Source organism: Vombatus ursinus, unplaced genomic scaffold (assembly GCF_900497805.2).
Source record: "Vombatus ursinus unplaced genomic scaffold, bare-nosed wombat genome assembly UNPS02015030.1, whole genome shotgun sequence".
Taxonomy (NCBI): Eukaryota; Metazoa; Chordata; class Mammalia; order Diprotodontia; family Vombatidae; genus Vombatus; species Vombatus ursinus.
In genome coordinates, this window is record NW_020954808.1 from 1,798,954 (window position 1) to 1,819,287 (window position 20,334).

Sequence of the window (20,334 nt, forward strand, 5' to 3'; positions counted from 1 at the left end):
TCTGTAAAATAAGCTGGAGAAGGAAATGGCAAACCCCTCTGGGTATCTCTGCCGAGGGTTCAATGAAAAGTTGCACACGCTAAACAACAATGCTGCTAACTCTCAAATCTACCTTTCCCTCCCCAGCCTCTCTGCTGACCTCGTCTCACACCCCAGGTGCCTTTTAGAGCTCAAACTGGACGTTCAGTAGACACTTGGACTCCACGTGATCTTCCCCCTAGCCCTCCCTGTCTGCTGGTACCATCAGGGGCACCACCCTCCTCCCAGGCCCTCAGGCTCACAGCCCAGGAGCCATCCTGGACTCCTCACTAGCTCTCAACACCGTCCATTTCTCTCATATGCCGCCCCTCCCCTCCCAGTGCAGGCCCTGGTCACCTCACTCACACCTGGACTACTCCAATAGCTGCTGGGGTGGGGGTCCATCCTCCATTCCACTGAATGTGCAGGTCTCATCATGGCCCCCTCCAGTGGCTCCAGAAGCAGATACAAAACACTGCCTGGCCTTTAAAATCGTCCACAGCCTGGCAACCGCCTACCTCCCCAGCCCTCTTCCACCTCCCTCCCGCCACACACTCCTCCATCCAGTGACCTGGCCTCCTCCTCTCTGGCCCTCCCCGGGGCCTGCTCACGCCCGCTTCCCAGCTCCATCTGCTACGGGAAGCCTTCACCAAGCCCTCTTCCTTCTAGTGCCTTCTGCTAATTATTTACTGCTGGATCTAGCTCACTCTGTATGTTGTTCGCACGTTGTCTCCCCTGCTAGATTGTGAGCTCCTCAAGGGCAGGGGCTGTCGTGTGCCTCTTTTTGTGTGCCCAGGGCTTGGCACACAGTACCTGACAGGTGCTTAATAAATGTTAACTGACTGACCTGTACCTGGTGCCTGTTCTTCCTCCCCTCTCTTGCTTGCTGACAGAAGCCTTTCCTGATGCCCCAACTGATATCCCCCCGTTTTTCCTACAATGATCTCCTTTACTCGTGGGAGTAAACGTCTTCATCCTGGTCCTTCCTGGTAGAACTGAAGCTTCTTAGGACAGTGGCTACGTGTGGTTCTGTCTTACACCTCCAAGGTCCTGCACAGTGCCTGGCACACAGTAGGTGCTTCATAAATGCTCAACTGAACTGGATGACAAATGGCAGGTCGGAAGGCCTCTATTGTTTTAAGAAGTCCCAGCAGCACGCCAAGAGCCATTCAAAAACCCAATTTAATAAGCTATACAGTAGGCACGTACAAAAAAACCAAACAATGTACAGGTCACCACAGCACCTTGGACTCAATGCAGAAGGCTCCTCCCTGTGTGAGGGAGGCCCCCACATGTCATCGCTATAGAGCTATCTTCCCACTGATTCTCTGAAATCTTGGCCTTTTCCAACAAAAATAACAAACCCCAAAACTTAGGCAAAGATTTAAGAGCTACTCAGATCCAACTTTTTTGTCTTTTTCTCCCCCCCCATTCCCCCGAGACATATGATTGAAAAAAGGGGAGAGGTCACCCAACTGAATGGTACAGAGCCTCAGAAGCCCACACTACACAGCCATGACAATCATGTGATGACTGTGCTTTCCCTGCCCCATCCCTAATTACTACCCAACATAGGACGTGGCTTTCCCATCAGACACCTGGCTACCCAATGGGACAGCAAAGAGAAGCTGTGGCCACGTCGGGGGCATGCTCCCCACTGGACCAAGCCTGGGAGAGACGCCACAGCCCCCAGCGGGGGTTGGAGGCCCTGGCCAGGCAGGCCCTCCCCCCCAGGATCCTGGCCTTCTTCCCATCACCACCGGAGGGGTGGTGATGCCCCAGCTTCCTCCTCATCTTCCTCATCTCGTGGCTCACTCCGAAAGGGCTTCACGGGCCACTTCATTCTGACCACAGGCTCCACATGCTCCTGGAGGCGATGGCGCTTCATGTGGGCATTTCGACTCTTAATCTTATCGAACACCCTGAAGAGAGAGTAGGGAGAATGCATGTCCAAGAGCCTCAGAGGACAAAGCAACAGAGGGCAGGGCGGCAAGCGGGGTTCTGGGGGTCGCAGGTCATAAATACCTCTCACACTCTCGGCACGGAAACACGCCCTGGCTCTCGGCACTCCCCGGGGGGTCGGGGGTCCTCTTGGGGCCAATGGTCGGGCTAGAGGTGACACTGGCTTCTCTCTTATAACTCTTGGTTTTGATCTTCAGCTCTTGGGTCGGCCGATGACTGAGCCGGTCTCGAGGGCTGCAGGTCACCTGAGGAGAGGAGATGCTTAGAATCCTGCCACTCTGAGGAACTCAGACTCCAGAGACACAAGACCCCTACCAAAGGAAGCCCTAATGACAGGGAGCAACTGGCCCGAAGGCGGCAAGAGGGAGGAGAGGGGTGGGGTTGAACAGGCAGGAAGCAGGTTAGTTTCCTGAATGGACCCCCCATCCAGGGACAGTGGGCAGCCTCAGAGCCCCAAGCCCTCAGGTTTCCCAGAGCGTCCTACCTTTTCTTCTGTCCTTTCTACCTCATCCTGCTCTCTCTTGACCCTCTTTTCTAGCCCTGGGGCTCGGCCGCAGTCAAACTTGATCATTTTTTTCCGGATATAATAATACTCAACACACTGGGCCACATTCTTTGTCTGAATCTAGGAAAAGAAAATGGAAGCAGGTCACGGAACATGCCTAAGTGGCCCCACGACCACTGCAACTTTGCCAACCAAACTCTAGACCCCTGCCCCACTAGGACCTTTCAAGCCTGCAGATCTTTTCAGTCCTAGAAGCCACAGGTCAATCCATCAACTTTCCAGTGTGGCATGGGAGAACAAACACTGGATTGGAAGCCGCAAGTCATGCCTGACTCTCTGCGAGCCCATCTGGGTTTTCTTGGCAGAGATACCAGAGTGGTTTTGCCATTTTCTTCTCCAGCTCATTTTACAAATGAGGAAACTGGGGCAAAGAGGGTGAAGTGACTTGCTCAGGATTACACTCTAGGAAGTGTCTGAGGCTGGATTTGAACTCGAGGGGGGTAAGTCAGCCTGGCTCCAAGCCCGGCGCTCCTGCACTACGGCACCGCCTAGCTGCCTCGTCGCTCAAGACTGAGATTCGAATCCCAGCTCCGCTCCTCCCAGGGCAACCTGGGGTGAGTCACGTGACTGCTCAGCAGTTCAGAGACTCCCAGTTCTGTCTGCTGTCGTGTTTCTCAGCCCCTCGGAATCCCAGTGCTTTCCCCCAGGGAATTATTTCCTATTTATCACGTACACAGCTGGCCTGCTGTTTCCACTAGTGGACTGTAAGCAGCTCGAAGGCAGAGACTGTCTTCTGCCTCTTCTTGTATGCCCAGTGTTTAGCACAATGCCTGGCAGACACATAGTATGCACTTATTAAATATTTACTTATTGGCTGTTCAGGGCTGAATGAAGAGAATGGGTAAGACAGGCTGCTGGCAGTGCAGGGAACAGAGCGCTGGGCCTGGCCTCAGACACTTACTTGCTGCATAACCATAGGCAAATCACTTCACCCGTCTGCCTCAGTTTACCCAACTGCAAAAATGTGGATAATAACAGCACCTACCTGGCAGGGCTGTTGGGAGGATAGAATGAGCTATTTATGGGTTCTACATAAATTTGTTGCTGTTGATATTGTCATTGTCAGGCAGTGACCAAAGGGCTGTTCCCTGCCGCTTGTCCCACCATCTGAAGGTCCTCGTTTCACTGACCAAGCTTCCCACTGAGCAGCCGGTATCGCTGCTTAACAAGGGTATCCCCCAGGCGGGGAGAACTGACTCCAAAATGGCACAAGATGAAGCCCTGTGAGAATGAACCCTTACCATCTTGTGTATCAGATAAAAATCCTTCTTATGGGCACAGAAAGCCTTCTTAAACAGCCTCTTCTCCACAGGAGTCCAGATGTCTGAACCTGCCAAACACAGGAAAAGAGTGTGATGCTTCCTTTTGGGCACCACGTCCTACTACACAGACCAAACAAGGAGAGACCCCATTCCTGAGAAGCCCCAAGGGAACCGAGTCCTAACCCATGTCTCCTGTCTCCCCGCACCCCAAGAAGCGCTCCCTCCCGCCCTCTGCACCAAGCTCCAGGAGGCCCAAGCTGGACGCACGCCTCTGGGAGGGTGCTGGGACCCAGAAGCCACAAGGAGCCCTTTATGGAATGGGGTGGAGACGGCCATGACCCAAGAGGACATGCAGAGCTCTGGCAGAGCCGCCTCCTCTCCGGCGGGGACCCGGACCCACTGAGACGTCACCACCTGCCTGTGTAACGATAATCAGCAAGAGGATGAGACGGAGCCTTCTGGGGTCCTCTGAGTAACAGGGTCTCCAGAGCATCCTAGAACCAAGGAGGTCACCTGATGAGGATCCCCCCTCCAGGTGACAAGCACCTCACTGTACACGCCTCTAATCACATGATATTGGGCGGTTTAGCTCCTTATACCCTGACCCCCTCTCACCCCCTGAGGTCCTTGAGGGTGAAACCACACCTCCATTAAGTTCAGCTGTCACCCCTAGGACCCCAAGCCCTGGCACTCAGCAGGTGCTTACTGTCTGTTATCCTAGGAGGACACATCATTCAACGTGCACTTAGGCTAGGGAGGGAGGAGGGAAACCGTGTGTATTTTTACTATAAACACAAGGACAAAGTAGTTTCAGGAGGAAGCCCGCCCATGCAGGGAGCAGGGTATGAGCTGAGCCTCCCTGCAGAGGCCGGAGGCACAATGTCCGGGGGACAGAGTAGGCCAGTGTAGCTGAACCAGGAAGAGGGCCTGGAAGCAGAGCCCAGAGCCAGTGGGTAAAAGGGCTTTAAATGCCACAGAGGACTCTGTCCCGCCTCCCTGAGGCACAAGGGAGTGGCAGGGTCACACTTGCACAGGTATGTGAAGGATGGGCTGGAAAGGAGAGAGGATTGAGGCAGAGCAACCAATCAGTGAGGAAGTTCCTGGAATAGTCCAGGGGACAGGGGTGAGGTGGACCAGTGGACTAGCCATAGGAGAAGAGGGAAGGGAATGGATGTGAGCTACATTATGAAGGTAAAAAACAAGACTTGTCAACTGAATGGCTGTGGGGTAAGAGAGAGGGGAGACGGGGAAGCCCTGGATGACTGGGTGGACAGTGGGGCCCTCAATGGTGAAGAAGAGGGGAGCCCTTAGGGTAGGGGTAGGGAGGTAAGAAGTTCTGTTTTGGACACAGTGGACTTGAGATCTCCCCAGGACATCCAGATGAAAATGTCCAACAAGCAGCTGGTAATTGGAGGTGAGCTCAGAAGACAGGAGCACTTCCCTGAGGCTGGGCCCTGGCATTCCCCAGGCCATGGTTTATTTTCTATCATTGTCACGAGACACATAGAATTAGGCCAATCCAAGCCCAGATGAACCTACATTTGAGTGCTTTGGGGCTGATCCCTGAAATCAGGGATAAAAGGGAGAGGCTAAGTACCACCTGAATGAATTTCTCAAAGCTGGGTGGGGGTGGGGGGGGTGTCATGGGAAGGAGAGGCGGGATGTGACCCCTTCCTGCCTTTCCCAGGGCTTTTCTCCTCTTGCTCTCACACTGGTCAGCCCCTTACCCGGATATCACCCTGGGCTTCATGCAGGCAGTGGAGAGCGAGTTCCAGATTGGTCCCTCCTCCTGGCATCACACTGGAGCAGGCCACGTTACACAGTTCAGTCACTATGGTCATAATGAGAGAACGGGAGGAGAGGATTCAAGAAAACAAAAGAAGATCATGATAACAGAACCAAAGAAAACCGGCGCCCCTCTTGACTTGTCCCAGGCAGGTCCCTGGCCACCTCCCTTGGCCAACTCCAGGAAGCCCACATTAAGGAATGGGAAGGAGACAATACAGAGACGAGAGAATCCCTGCTCCCTGGACTCTGGCCAAAGATCCCTCCGGGTACCATGTCCATGGAGAGGTGGGCAAGATGGTCACACTGATTCCAAAGTGGGCTCCTAGTTAGCTAAACATTTAAATGGCCACTGGGCCCTGCTCTTTGGCCAAGGGGAAAAGTATGGAATGACCTTGCTCGTGGGGGTGGAGAAGAAATAGGGAGACCCCAAATTTGGCCACCTCTGCCTTGCGTGTCCGGGTTGGTCATCACATCTCCCCATGGTTTCCACACCAGCGAAGCGCCATGCTGGTCACCTTCTGCCAGAGAACTCTCTCTGGGCTTTGGGATCTCTGCCTGAAATCGGCTCCCTATATTGATGTGTCTGAAATGGGAACGATGCATATAATAACCCAGGTATAACTGGAAGCCGCAGAGCAGTCAGTGAAGGAGTGTGCGGCTCTCGGGCCACATTCTCCCCACCCAGACCAATGTCTATGAGACGGCCAGGCGCTCCGTCACTGCTGACAGTGACTGGCTCCCCCATTTTCCACTCTCAGATCCTCTGGATGTTGAAGGCAGCTGAGGTGCCTACATACGGACCTGCTATGTTTGTGTGTCTGCCTTCACACCTCTAACTGTGTCACTCCATTGTCAAAAGCATTCCGTGAGCCCCACCCCCAGCGCCCACGGTCTCCTGAGTCACGTCTACGCTCCCCAGCCCACAGCTCATGCCCTCCCTAATACGGCTCCAACTGACCTTGCTGCCCTCACCTCCCCTGCTTCCCTGTATGCAGCCCCCACACCCAAGCCAAATGGGAGCGCCTTCAAGGAACGGGAAGGAAACGACACAGAGATAAGAGAATCCCTGGCCCCCGGACTCTGGCCAAAGATCCCTCTGGGTACCATGCCCATGTAGAGGTAGGCAAGGCGGCCATACTAATTCCAGAATTCCTAATTCCTAAATACGTCCCACTCTCCTGTCTCTGAGGCTTTGCTCTGTCTCCCCTGGTCCCTCATCTGTCCATGCAGAACCCTTCCTCTGCACGGCCATCGTTCTTGGGGTGACACCATTTTGATGGCACTTATCACATCCTGTCTTGTGTTGTTTATACCCCAGTAACACTCTATCCTGTAACCACAAGCTCAATGGGAACAGTCTCTTACTTATCTCGGTATGTGCCTCGGTGGCAGACCTGACCCTCCAATCTGTCCTCACCCACCTCAACAGGCTCATCAACATTGACAAGGGGGTGAGAGGGTGAGGGGACTGGCATGTCCCCCAGGATCTGACCCCACCACTCCCCTCCTATTCATTCCAGTGGTTCCCTCCTGCTCACACAAAAGCTTTCAAACCTCCCTCCCAGCTCCCCTCACCCCTCTGCAATCCTGCTAGCTGACCTTGCCCCTGCTCCCCACACCTGGCCCACCACGTCCACACCTCTCTCCTGCCTGTCCCTGACGCCTAGAGTGCACGCCTTCCTCCATCACCTCCACTCTATGCAATCCCCCTCTTTCTTTGAGCAGCAGCTCAAGGCACCAGCTTCTACATAAAGACTTCCCAACTATGGCTGTATCTCTCCTTTTTTATCACTAGTCCACATTTACTTATTTTGTACATCCTCACTGTCTGCACCTCCAGCAGCACCCAGCGCAGTACCTGACACCTGAGACCAAGTGCTATAAATGCTTGCGACTGGCTGACTGACCCGCTGGGCAGTGCCCTCTTCACCTCAGCCCCAGCCAGCCCGAGGTCACCTGGTACTGACTGCCAGGCACTCTCCGGGGTGAGGAGTGATGGCCTGGGCACGGTCCCCCAAGCTCCCTGGGCTAGGCCTTCTCCCAGAATCCCTCTTGGACAACACAGCCAAGGATGGGGAGAAGGCTCTCTACACCTAGGCTTTCTCAAGTGTCCATCCCCTACTGTCTTTCATTCTCACTCACGGCTCAATGCTGATCTTGGTGTCGTCTTTGACCACAGCAATTCCAAAAGAGCCATCCACTCGGTCTAGAAAACACAGGACCAAAGACGTTACGCAGGGAAGCCAAGGGATCCCTATGCTCCTTCCCTGTCCTTGGGTAACACTTCTGACCCTGTCTAAGCTCAAAGGAAACTTCATTTCCTCTTTTATAAAAGAGAGACTGGGCAGCATCACCTCGAAGACCCCTTTCCCGGCTCTAACATTACACATTCTACAGAGCTGATGTTCCAGGTCCTCAGGTCCCTTCTGACACAAACACTCTGTGTTCCAAGGCCACCCGCAGCTTTGTCAGGCTTCAGCTCTACCAGCGAGATGGACCATGAGTGGATAGGACCTGTCTGCCTCACTGGCCCCCACCCACTGAGACAGGCCTCTAGTGAGCCCAGACTAGGTGCTGCAGACCCCAAGGCAGGGCTAGGGGAGTCTGGCCCACAAGGGGAGCTCTGCTTCCCCTTGCTCATCAGTCATGGTGCCAGGAGGTCCTTCTCACTCACCCAGCACAGTCCCATAGAGCCTATCAGGATCAGAATGAGTGGATGTGGAGAAGAGAGTGTTGAAATACAATCCTGACCCTTCCCGGATCGGGCTGAGCATTGGGGGTGGTGTATATGGAGAACACTGCAATAAACCCTTCAGGAGATAGTCGACTAGGAACACTGGGGACCGCAGACAGCTCTGATAGCAGCCTCCAGGGCCGGGCTGGATCTCTCCAAAAACCGAAGGTGGAGGAGGGATGAACAGCGTCTTGGGCTGGGGGCGTTTTTTTCTTTTTCTGTGTTGGCTGGTTTCCTTAGTGTCTCTCTCTTCTCGGCCAGCCCTCTCGTGTCCCTAGGGAATGAAAACATTGAGAGCCTCAAATGGTCACCTGCAGTTAACAGCAACTCATAATTCCATAGCATTTGAGGTTGAAATATCCATTTTGCAGATAAGAAAACTGAGGTTTAAGAGGGGTGAATACAGTGCCCCAGGTCACAGAACCTGTGAGTGTCAGAGCTGCGATTACAAATCTTTGATCATTCCTCTATGCCCACCTGTCCCAAGATCACTACACTACTAAAAGCCAGGAGAGGCCACACTCCAGAGCGCCCCGAGGGGGGAGGGGGCCCTAGAAAATCCCACTCCTCACCTAAGAACTACACTCAGGCAACAGGAACCTGGCTCCAGTTAAGGAGCTTACAATTACTAACTGTTCAGGACCTGCTTCCTCCCCTCCCAGGACTGCCCCGGGCAGCCAGGAAAGCATTCTGCACCCACTCTCAAGTGACACATGAGTGACAAGTGAGTCACAAGTGAGTGACAAGTTTTCCTCTCCCTTCTGATGAAAGGAGAATGCTAAGTCCCCCAATCCGAGGACATTACTGCAGGGAGACGAAGACACAGCAAGCCCACCCTCCAAGGGTGCTGCTACCTTCCAGACGTCGGGAGCGGCCCATCAGAAATGTCTGAAGTGGGTGCACCCACCTTAGTCAGGCTCCCCAGAGGTCGGCTCCCAGCTGGCCCAGGGACAGACACAGGGGTCACCAAAGGGGCTGCAGCGAGGTCTTCCAAAGGCCTCTTGGCTCCTGGTGGACTTTGTCCATCACCCTCCGGCCTTAGGACCAATCTCTGGGGTTTGCAGTATTCCGCGCTATACAACTAAACCCAAGAAATAAGATGTCTCTTTATACAGCAGGCATGGCAAGAAAAGAAAGAATATGCATATTCATGAAAGTCCTAACCAACCAAGGGATGACCCCTGTTTTCTAAGGTAGCACATGGGCCCAAGACTTGGGCCCAGCGCAGGGACAGGGTTCGTGCTACAGAGCTGGGGCCAAAAGCCCCCAAGCCCTGGTTCTAGGAGCCCCATCACCACTATCAGCCTCTCCCACCCCACTCAAACTGTGTCATCTGCCAAAATTTCAGATCCTCTGAGGTCAATTACACCCCTCCTCCCCGGATCTTTCTTTAGCCCAAAGTGTTTGGGGCCAGCCCTGCAGCTGCCCCATGCCTAGTAAGAAGCCTCATTGGCAGGGAAACCACCAAGGCCCCACTTCCCCCTCACCTGCTGCTCCTGCCTCCCTCTTGGTGACGGCCACTGGTCACTGTGAAAACACATGTGGCTGCTCAGCCCCTTCTCGGTATAAAACATCTGGCTGCAGTTCTTGCAGACGTAAGTGCTTCTGGGTTCCGTCCAGTCCGGAGAAACACCATTGAGCTGGTTACTAAGGGCAGAAATCACCAAGGAGTCCCCTGCGGCCATGACCTTCAAAGTCTGCTCAGGCAGCAAGCTCCGGAGATGACCCAAAGGGGGAGCTTAGAACCTGACACCCCCACGCCCCTTTGTTAGCTCTCTCTCCCTCTCTCTTTGTACAATTTCGGAGACATGGTGAATTTCCTTCGACCCACTGGGTCCCTCCAGGAGGATGGAAGCTCCTGGTAGTTTCAGCACACAGAACACAATTCCCAAACATCTGCTGAACTGGACTGACTTCCAGGTCCACTTCTTGGCCCACAAGGCCCGCCCCCTCCCCAACCCAAGGAAACACTCATAGATCACAAGGCCCTGCTGAAGGCGCTTCTACACTGGGGAGCAGACAGGGCTTCAGGCTTACCAGCCAGTCACCAGGCTCTCTTCCCTCGTGGGGTGGGGCAGCCTGTAGATATTCCCGCCCTGCAGATTAGAGAAGACATCTCAATGAGTGTGTCAGAAACAGGGAAAGGCTCACAGCCAGAGAAGGCCCATGGTCATTTCAAGAGGAGACAAGAATGATGGGGAGGAAGGTTAGTTATTATTGAATAATACAATACCCATTTCAAGAGTGGTTTATAGTTTGTACTAAAGTACTTTCCTCAACAATCCTGTGAGGTAGGGGGAGAAAACATTATTATCCCCATTTGCCTGATTAAAAAACTGAGACTCAGAAATGGAATGACCCGGGGCAGCTAGGTGGCACAGAGTTTAGAGCACCAGGCCTTACTTACTAGCTGTATGACCCCACTGCCTAGCAAAAAATACAAAAACAAAAACAAAACAAATGGAATGACCCGAGGGGCTAGGACTTGCATGCAAAGATGCAATTTTCTCTCTCCATCTCACCACTGGGTTTGAACAAAGAACAAAGAGTGCCTCCATTTTTTTTTCCTACCTTTGATCTTGCTTTTTAAAGGCGTTATAACATGGGGGAAGCAGAGTGAAATCAGCAGCCTAGTTCTGACACTAACTAAATGTCTGCCTTAACGGCTGGCTCCCTTTAAATCCCATCTCCTACAGGAAGCCTTCCCTGGCTTAGTCATTTCCCATTGGTCCCGTGTCCATGCTGCTCTGCACGTGGTCCTGCCCCCAGAAGATGGCGAGCTCCCGGAGGACAGAGGCTGTCTTTGGCCTCTCTCTGTAACCCTCCCACTTAGCACAGTATAGGCACACAGTAGGCCCTTGATAAATGTGTACTGAGCCTCAGTTCCCTAAAGCTCCCAGAGCTCTCTATAAACCCTGAAGCACTATAGAAGTGAGGATGATGATGAAACTGTTAATAAAGTCTAATGTCCGCAGGAAGAGCCAAAAAGAAAAAGGAGGACAGAAGAAAGGGCAGGGAGATGCTGGAGAACTCTCCATCACGGCTTAGAAAGCCCTACGTCTCTGGAAGAAATGCGCCCCCTACCCCAAGCATGAGCCCGAGGCGGGAGGGCAAGAATCGAGTACCTGCATCCTATTGAAGACGGTCAGCTTGGACTTCACGTCCCGCGAGGGCTCCGCCAAGGCGCCGGCCGAGGAAAAGGAAGCCATGGCCACCTGGCTCGGAGACGCCGCACAGCACATGTCCATCTTCACTTTGTCCTTGCGGAAGCCGGAGAATCGCTGGGCTCTGGTGCTGCCAGAGAAGAGTCGATAGCCCATTTCTCTGGCACCGGCCTGACTCTTGTCACCTTTGGTGGCCGAGGGGGCACCATTCTCTGTCTGAGACAGCTTTGAATGGAACTGGCCTCCGGCTGGCTCTTCCATCCCCGATGGAGACAGTCGAGGACGTGCTGGGGAAAAAACATCCCCCAGACCTACGCTCCCTTTTGCTGACCGCCACTGCTTGGTCATAGAAGCATCTGGATTCCCACAAGGGTCCAGGGATGACCCAAGGGAAGGCAATGCAGGGGCCACTTTTGGCCCTCCCTTGGGGTCCCGCCTTGTGCTTCTAGGTGAAGACTCTCTTGGAAACAGGGCCTGGGTCTTTCTCCTGTGGGCCGGCGACCCCTCCTGCTCCGGGTTCCCCGGGAGAGCATGGAAGTCAGCCCCTGGGCCCAGAGGCTGCTGCCACACGCCCTGCAGTGGTTTCAGCAAAGCCTGCTTGGTCTCTGGGAGTGGGAGCTGAGAGGGAGCTGCTGCTACCTGGGTGTTGGAGAACATCTGCTGGGATTTGGTGATCATTTGAAACACCTGCATCTGCTCGTGGCTCACCAGGGACTCCTGGGACTTGAGAAAGAGCTGCCTGAAGAGCGAGGTGCTCTCAGGGGGGAGCCCACTCGGTTTCTGCACATCCTGGAGGCCCAGCTCCCCAGGGTTCTGCCAAGGGAAGGGCTCACAGTCACACTTGTTCCTCTGGGCAGGCCAGGAGCTGTCCTCACCACCAGCAAACCTGGCATCACTCAGGGTGTCCCCCGGTGCCTTTAGAAGCATGGGAGGGAAAGAGAGCACGTCCTCTGGTCCAGCGCCTACTGGGGCAGCTAATGGGTCCAGCAGCGGGGACACAGGCCCAGGCCTGGGCTCAGAGCCATCCCGGGCAGGGACCGGAGCTGGCTTGTGGACAAAATAGACACTGTTCCCTTTGCTCGTGGGACAGCCGGGCAGGTTCCTGACCCACTGAAAGTTGTGACTAGATGGCTGGGAGCTCGCTGAGACCGCCTGGCCTCGGAAGAGAGGCAAGCAAGGCAAGGTCCCCCCATCGGACCAACTTTCTGGTCCAGCAGATGGGAGTGGGAGAAAAGGCAGTTCCGAATCAGCTGGGTCAGAGGCTCCGTTCTCTCCCCCGGGGGCCATGGCTGCCAGATTCCCTGAATGGATAACTGTGAACATGTCAGAGGGGGCCGCATCCTTTCTTGGGGGCCGAGGCTCCTCGGGAGGCTCGATGCCCAGGGCTCCTGTAGGTGCCATGGCATCGGCAGGAGTACAGGAGACAGAGCCCGCGCTGGGCGGACAAGGGCACAGTGAGCCCCTCCCATCAACGTCGGGTGCCCCCGCAGCAGCCAGGCCAGGTGAGGGGAGCTTCTGGTGGACAATGCTGCTCACGATGCACCGAAGGAGGTCTCGGTTGGGCAGCAGGGAGCTGGGGGAGCGGGCCTCGGAGGGCACCAGGGTTCGGAGGCTGCTGGGCCCAGCCTGGCCGGCTGCCTCGTGAGCATGAGGTGAATCCCCACAGGCTTCCTCTTCTGGAGGGGCCTCCTTCAGGATACACAGGCCATGCTGCACCTCGTAGTGGCGGCGCAGGGAACGATAATCACAGTAGCTCTTGTTGCAGCCCTGCTCAATGCACACAAAGGGTTTGGTTTTCTGATGGGTCAGCATGTGTCCAGTCCTGGAGCCAGAACACAAAAAGGAGAATCAGTGAGACAGCTGGGACAACATTAATTCTGTACCCCGAGGGAAAGGGATAGCTGTCCCAATCTGAAACGTCAGCAAACTTCACTGCGCAGCGAGCCACTTCTGAGCCCCACCAGAGGCAGACGAGCTACCTGACCCCGACTGACCCGGCACAGAACCGGGCACTGAGCTTTACTAAGGACTCTTCTGAACAGTCCCACCGGGAGGACGCAAAACAGCCACGTGGACACAAGTCCTCCGTAACACATCAAGTGTGTAAGAGAAGCCTGCCTGTACTCCCGGTGAAGACGTGGCAGACCCGGGCCCTGGACTCTGGAATGCCTGAGGAGTAGAACGAATACATGGCTATCGGAGCCCCGGGGAAAGGACAGGAAGCAGAGCCTGGGGATGAAGCCATCATCAGTCCCCTGCCACACTCTGCCTGCCTTAAGGGCTTCCCTGGGCTGGGAAGACAGGGCACCACCACGTGGAACGTTTCTGAGATCCGTGGGAAAGATTCCCTTTGGAAAGCTCATTAACCAGACCCAATGGGAAGAAGAAGCCCTTCTTCTGACTCAGTGGCGAGGCACAGCCGCCAGGACCTGACAGTCTCTTCCTGACTTCAACATGGAAGCCTCAGAATGTTGTGGGTCTTCCCTGGCGCAGGTAAGCAGACCCAGTCTCTCCCGCAGGGCTAACATCACTGGTACTTCTGGTACCCCAGGCAATCCCCCCGCCTAATTTCTCGTGGCATTTTATTCAGACCTCTCTTTTTACTGTATTTCACTCTCTTGTAGTGGTTATTGGTGTACCCTACCTCCCCTCTGGGGACTCTAGACTACATGGCATATAGCAAATGCTTAATAAGCATTTGCTGACTGACTGACTGACTGAGTATCCCCTGGGCCTAGCAGAGGGCTCACTAACAGGAGACATTTCCTACATGCTTGCTGAACTGAACTTCTGGCCTCAGGAGCCAGGTGAAGTGAGAGAGGCTCTGTTCAAAGGCAATACGTATGCTGTTTAGACCGCCCAGGCCCTGTTGGCGAGCCTGGGCCACAGCTACACAAGCGATGTAGGCCAAAAGGCCCCAGAGATGCCATTGCCTTGGACAGCATCAAACTGGCTCCTGAGGAGGAGGATAAAAGGGGCAGACCCTGGAGGAAGCCGCCGCCCTCCCCTGCTGCCACCCACCATCCCTCCAAAGGGCGCTGGGCCTTGCCAGACTCCCACATACAGGTGGTCCTGGCGCTTAAACGCCTTGCTGCAGATCTTGCAGACGTGCTTCCTCTCCTGGCTGTGCGTCAGGTAGTGTTTGCTAAGGGAGCTGGCACTGCTGAACACCTTTCCACAGAGGCTGCAATCCAGGAACGGGTTCTGGGGGGAGCTGTGCTGCCGCTTTCCTTTCCTGGCACTGCCCGAGCTGGCCCTGCCTCCTTCATCTGCTTCTTTAGATGCCTTAAGGACGCCCAGTCCCAGGTCTAGACGGAGGGAGAGGAGCAAGTTACAAACACGGGGGTGGGAAGGGAGGGGAACCAGAGCTGGGCCCAAACTCTGCCTTGGGGAGAGCCTCAGTCTCCCCATCTGCAAAACGAGGGACTCAAAGGCCACGCTCTGAAAGGGATCTCTGTGACCAAGGCTCATCCTGAACAGCTTTTCCAGTTCTTCAACCCAATGTGAGGGACAGTTAGCAGAGGGACTGCGTTTGGCCAGGCCAGACCTGCACGAGGCCAAGGGCTGCCCCCTGTCTTAGTTTTGGAGTCCCATACAGCCGTGTGACTGTGTACCCGTCGACCCAAGATGCCTTACGACAGCCTGGTCCCCAAAGACGTGCTCAATCTCTCTCCCCCTCCTCTCTCTCTCTCTCTCCTTCTCTTCCCCCCCACCTCCCTCCCTCCCTCCCTCTACTCCAGCCAGATTCAATTCTGTTGAAGACACCTAAGGAAGGGGTGATGAGCGCGCCAGGCCACTGGCTCAGCTTAGTAGATTTCTGGAAGGTGTTTCAAATTTTTTGACTATGGAACACCAGCTAGACAAAGGGAGGCAGATAAGACCCCCCAAATGCTGTCTGGTCCTCTTTGAACCCAGTTTCCTTCAACTTTCTCCTATGATAAAAATGTTTTTCTCTTTTTTGTAAAAGCCTAATTGCTGACAGGGAAATTACAAGCAGGCTAGTCACCTTCTTCCCACAGGCCTCAGTTTCCCCAGCTATAAAATGAATGGATTCTATTCCATGATTTCTAAGGGCCTTTATAGCTCTAGATTCAGGGTCCTCTGTGTCACGGTGGGCAATGAATAAACCCTGTGAACGTTCTCTATTCAAGCAAGGCATCTGAACTTTTCTAGAAACACCAGTTGTAATTAGCATTGACAATTTTTTTCAAACTGAGGGTATTTAGAAGCAACCTCTTCTGATAAAACCAGATGAAGTATTTTTTTAAGCTCAATGCATTCACATTTTCTGTCAGATTTCCAAAGTGGGTCCATTAAGAGGGTTTGATCAAATGATGGTTTTATTCTTTGGCAGCAGCTGACGGGTGAATCAGATTATTATTTAAACTACATGATTTTAAAATGTCCTCAGTTCTTCCCTTTCAACGCTGGTGCAAAACAGAAGAACTTTGGCATGAACAACAGACTGCATAAACATGACTTTTCAGTCTCTGAGGAAATGGGTAGGATTTTTCACCCCCCGCGGTAACTGGACACTCCTGCCCCCACCCCACCCGTGGCACTTTCACAGGACCAGTGGCCCCCTCGGTCTCCCTGAGGCTCACCCTGCAAGGAAGGCTGCGAGTCCGAATCAGCATACTCCTCCAATAGCTTTGCCGAGTCTCCCTCCTTCCCTGAATACAAAGAGAGGGCGTCGAGATTGTCCTCCAGAGCCTCGCTGGCCATATCTGGCGTCGGGAGGCCAGGGTCCAGGTCTAAGCTGCTCAGGCCAGCGTAGAGCAGGTCTCTTGTGTTGGGGCACAGATCTCGATTGAGGGTGTCACTGCAGTTCAGCCCCTGGCTCTCTGAAAATCCAGGAAGATGCATCTCTGACTGAAGGGCACCATCGTCCCCAAGGCTGTACTGGTCCATGGTGCTCCACTGACACGTCTCGGTCAAAAGCTGCTCTCCGATTTTCAACAAGCTGACCAAGACGAGATTTGAAGGTGGGCAGAAAATAGCCTTGAGGCTATCCAAATCCTAAGGATAAACGAGGGGCAGACAGCAGTATAAGAAACCCCACAAAGCATCAACGAGCTTGTGTTGGTAGCACTGTGCATCCACCATGCACCTTGGGGTCGTCTTTGACTCCTCCCACAAATCCCATCCATTAGGGACCCCTATCATTGCTTCCTCTTCAAGCTCCCACACACACACACACACACACACACACACACACACACACCCCCTCCCTCTGCCTCCATGCACTTCACATTCTAGCTAAATTAAAGTACTCCTACTCCATAACCACCCCGCTCTGTCCTGCCCCTCTCCCCTCCTCCAGGCATTCGGCTCATGCCTACTATCTCCAGTTGCTCAAATCCCTTCTTTCCTCCACTTCAATCCTTCCCCCAAGGAAGAGGAAATGAAAGCAACGTTCCTTTCCCCAAATATCTCACGGTATTTTGCCCTGACCTCTCTCATATGTGAAGCGGTTAGCATAGTGCCTGGCACATAACAGGCACTTAATAAATGCTTATTTATTATCCTTTATCTCCTTGGCAGTCCGGTTATTCATACACATCTTTTCTTCCACTAGATTACATTAGATGACCCTGGAAAACAGGGCCTGGGTCCCATTTATCTTTGCGTCCCTGCAGAACCTCTTTGGTGAATGAATAAATGAATGGATGAGGTCCAGCTCGCTGCCTACAAGACAGGTCTTGCACTCACATAGAAGACAACCAAGTCTCCATGATGGAAAATGCTGTCCACATCCAGAGAAAGAACCATGGAGTCTACAGGCAGAGCCAAGCAGACCATTTTCACTTTTTTTGTTTTTTCTTTCTCGTGGTTTTCTCCCTTTTGTTCTGATGCTTCTTTCACAACATGACTAATGTGGAAATATGTTCAATATGATTCTACATGTATAACCTATAACAGATTACTTGCTGTCTTAGGGAGGGGGAAGAGGAAGGAGGGAGGAAGAAAAAAATTTGGAACTCAAAATCTTATGAAAGTAAATATTGAAAACTATCTTTACATGTAATTGGAAAAAATAAAATACTATTAAGAGGAGAAAAAAAAAGACAACTAAGTCTCACAAAACATCAGAGGCAGAAAAGGCCTTAGAGATAGATTGTCTAGTTCCATCCTCCTCATTCTACGGAGAAGGAGCTCTGTCTATGCCCAAGGTCCCAGAGTGAGTTCATGACAGGGCCAAGACTGTAATCTAGGCCTCCTGACTCTAGGCCTCACATGCTTTCCATTAGATCAGGCCTCTTGCTTAAGGTCACACAGACATCAGTCAAACCAGCTTTCTTGCTTCCCAAAAATAAGGAAAAATGAGACCATCTCCCTATCTTTGTGGCACAAAGACTTCTTCCATTTTAATGGCCCAACATAAGCATTAGGTTTGCAAAGAACTTTACTTAAGTTTGTTCATTAAATCACATTCCTGCCATATTCTGTCTTCTCATCTTCCTAAAACCACTTGATGGCCCAAGTCAGGTGTGAGGACTCTTTTCTATCAAGGGTCAATGATGGACAAGAGAAGAAAAATCAATAAAGGGCTACAGATACATACAAGCAAATGCATTTCACTCAACAAGCATTTATGATATACCCACTAAGCACAAGGCACTGGAAACACAAAAACAAACATGGCAGACAGTCCCTGCCTTCCAAGCCTGTCCATTCTCCTGGAGAACACAACAAGTAAACAGATGAGCAAATACAAGACAGTCTGACGAGTGGGGCTGCTTCCCAGAGGAGATGGCCCCTGAGAAGCACCTTGAAGAGATGCAAGGATTCTAAGGGCAGAGGAAGACAACCCGGTTTATTCAGATACTTCATCAAGAGAGAAAAGCGTCCCACTCAACTATTTTGTAAAGTAAGAACAGGAAATATAAAATATTCAAAAATATAACCACACACACACACACACACACACACACACACACACACACACAGGCTGTGTTAAATTTGGGAAATTACAGCAACTCATCAATGATCCCAAAACCTATCTTCATCAATATTCTTCTGATGATATTACAAAGCTAAGAGTCACGGGACAGTGATCTCTGAAGATCTTTGATCTCACTGATCAAAATTGCAGGTAGCCCACATGGCAAAGGAATGACATCCAGTGCAGGTGACGAAGCGCTACCACGTTACTAACGCTGACTTAAAAGCTGACCAAGTATGATCAGGAAACAGTTATAATCCTACCTTGGCATCCCTGAAACAGTAAAATAGTCCTAACAAGGCTTCTAGCGTATTGATTTGATCTTGTGCAGAGGACTCACAGAACTACAGGGATCAGGACCTCATAGAATTAGAAGGTATGGAGGGGCCTACAACTTATACCAGTGGAGACAGTGTGTGATCAGTTAAGGATAAAATATCCATGGGGAAGGAATGGAGGGGAGAAGAGAGGAAACGGAGTGAAGATGTCCCAAAAACAGAAACCAATTTCCTGACAAATGAAGGCCCTCAAAGGAGAGAGACTGGGTGAGGCGCAGGGGATTGAGGTCTATGTTGGTCTGAAGTGAACCCTTCCCAACACATACACGGACGCTCTCCCTTGAAATAGAAAGCTAACTGACCAGTCTGTAGTTTAGAAGAGTCCTCCTGTAGGTTGGTATACTTATCCTTTAAAAGTAGATTTTTAAAAATGAAGATGTAATTTCCTGTGGGAATCTGGGGAGGGGGTGGTTGACTGCCTTCTGAAATTCTCAGGTCTCTGGACTCAGCCGAGTGCCCCTACTGTTGCCTGGGCCGATAAGCTCAGAATTACAGAATCAGAGCTGGGAGGGCCCTTCAAGGCCATCTAAGCCATGGGTTGTTACCCATGCCCAACCAAAAATCCCCTCTGCAACATTCCCAGCAAGGAGGTATCCGGCCTTTGCTGGAAGACTTCTAGGGAGGGTGCAGTCCACTTTCAGGATAACTCTAATTGTTTGGAAACCAATCCTTGTATCAAAGCTAAATCGGCTTCACTTTCAAAACAGGATGAATAGAACTTTGCATGGTCTTGCAAGAATAATGTCCAGCTGAGCATAAAACACAGAATGAGCTCAGGCTGGCAATGAATGCTAAGGGCAAAAAAGAGATTTTTGAAAATTCCACTGGGACAAGAGAGGATCCAGAAAGGGTACAGGACTGATGCTCAGGGTGGATGGGATGATGGCCCAGAGTCAGAACTACTTTCCTTTTGGTTCTGTCTTCTCTGACAAAGAGAAGGATCTTAGAAAGGAGTCCAGGCCTCATGACTCAGCTTGGTCACTATGGGGAAAACACTTTGCAAACCTCTGTGCCCTTTTCAGATATGAATCCTTCTGATTCAAATAAATGAGTGGTGATAGCTCTCAGGTCCTAAGCCTTGCCTTCTGCAGGCTAAACTTCTCCAGGACTTGGCGGGACCTTGAGGTTCTTCACTATCCCCATTACCCTCCTGTGGACATTTCCTAACTTATCAGTGTTTTCCCTAAAGTGTGGTGCTCCGCCCAGAACACAATACAGCAGTCGGAGTTGATCAGAATGGATCCAGTATGGTGGGACAGGAACTTCATTCCTCCATTAATAGAGCAGAAGGCAGCCTTTTGGGCGGCTGCATCACATTCCTGACTTCTATTAAGGTTTCCCATTCATGTGGGCCATGATTTACTCTATCTAGTCATGGCAGTCTTATGATCATGAAGTTGATTTCTTAAAACCCAAGTATAAAACTTTATATTTATCCCTATTAATTTCATCTTACTACACTCAGCCCCAAATTTGAGCCTGTCAACATTGTTCTGGATTCTGCCACCTGGCATGCTATCTGCAGATTTTAAAAGTATGCCAGCTAAGCCTTTATCT

General features: G+C 52.2%; 1 protein-coding gene across 1 annotated transcript; it reads right to left on the reverse strand.

Moving 5' to 3' along the window:
* Positions 1-1,214: 1,214 nt before the first annotated feature.
* ZNF541 (zinc finger protein 541) lies at positions 1,215-16,404 on the reverse strand. The gene is made up of 15 exons (XM_027846027.1): positions 16,098-16,404; positions 14,558-14,801; positions 11,455-13,315; positions 10,367-10,425; positions 9,817-9,976; positions 9,237-9,410; positions 8,270-8,603; positions 7,738-7,801; positions 6,036-6,178; positions 5,535-5,638; positions 4,226-4,301; positions 3,787-3,875; positions 2,465-2,605; positions 2,044-2,225; positions 1,215-1,940 (listed from the first exon to the last, which is right to left on the reverse strand). The coding sequence occupies exons 1-15, from the start codon at positions 16,402-16,404 to the stop codon at positions 1,772-1,774; spliced, it is 4,107 nt and encodes a 1,368-aa protein (XP_027701828.1). The 3' UTR covers positions 1,215-1,771.
* Between the last annotated feature and the right edge of the window lie 3,930 nt (positions 16,405-20,334).

Bases quoted from the DNA above. Each gene is read 5' to 3' on its own strand.
- ZNF541 (XM_027846027.1), bottom strand. From the start codon at position 16,404: ATGGACCAGTACAGCCTTGGGGACGATGGTGCCCTTCAGTCAGAGATG. The intron at 9,411-9,816 runs GTGAGGGGGAAG...TCTTGGGTTTAG, and splicing joins GAGGGAGGCAGGAGCAGCAG to TTGTATAGCGCGGAATACTG. The intron at 8,604-9,236 runs GTGGGTGCACCC...TTCATTCCCTAG, and splicing joins CTCTGGGGAGCCTGACTAAG to GGACACGAGAGGGCTGGCCG.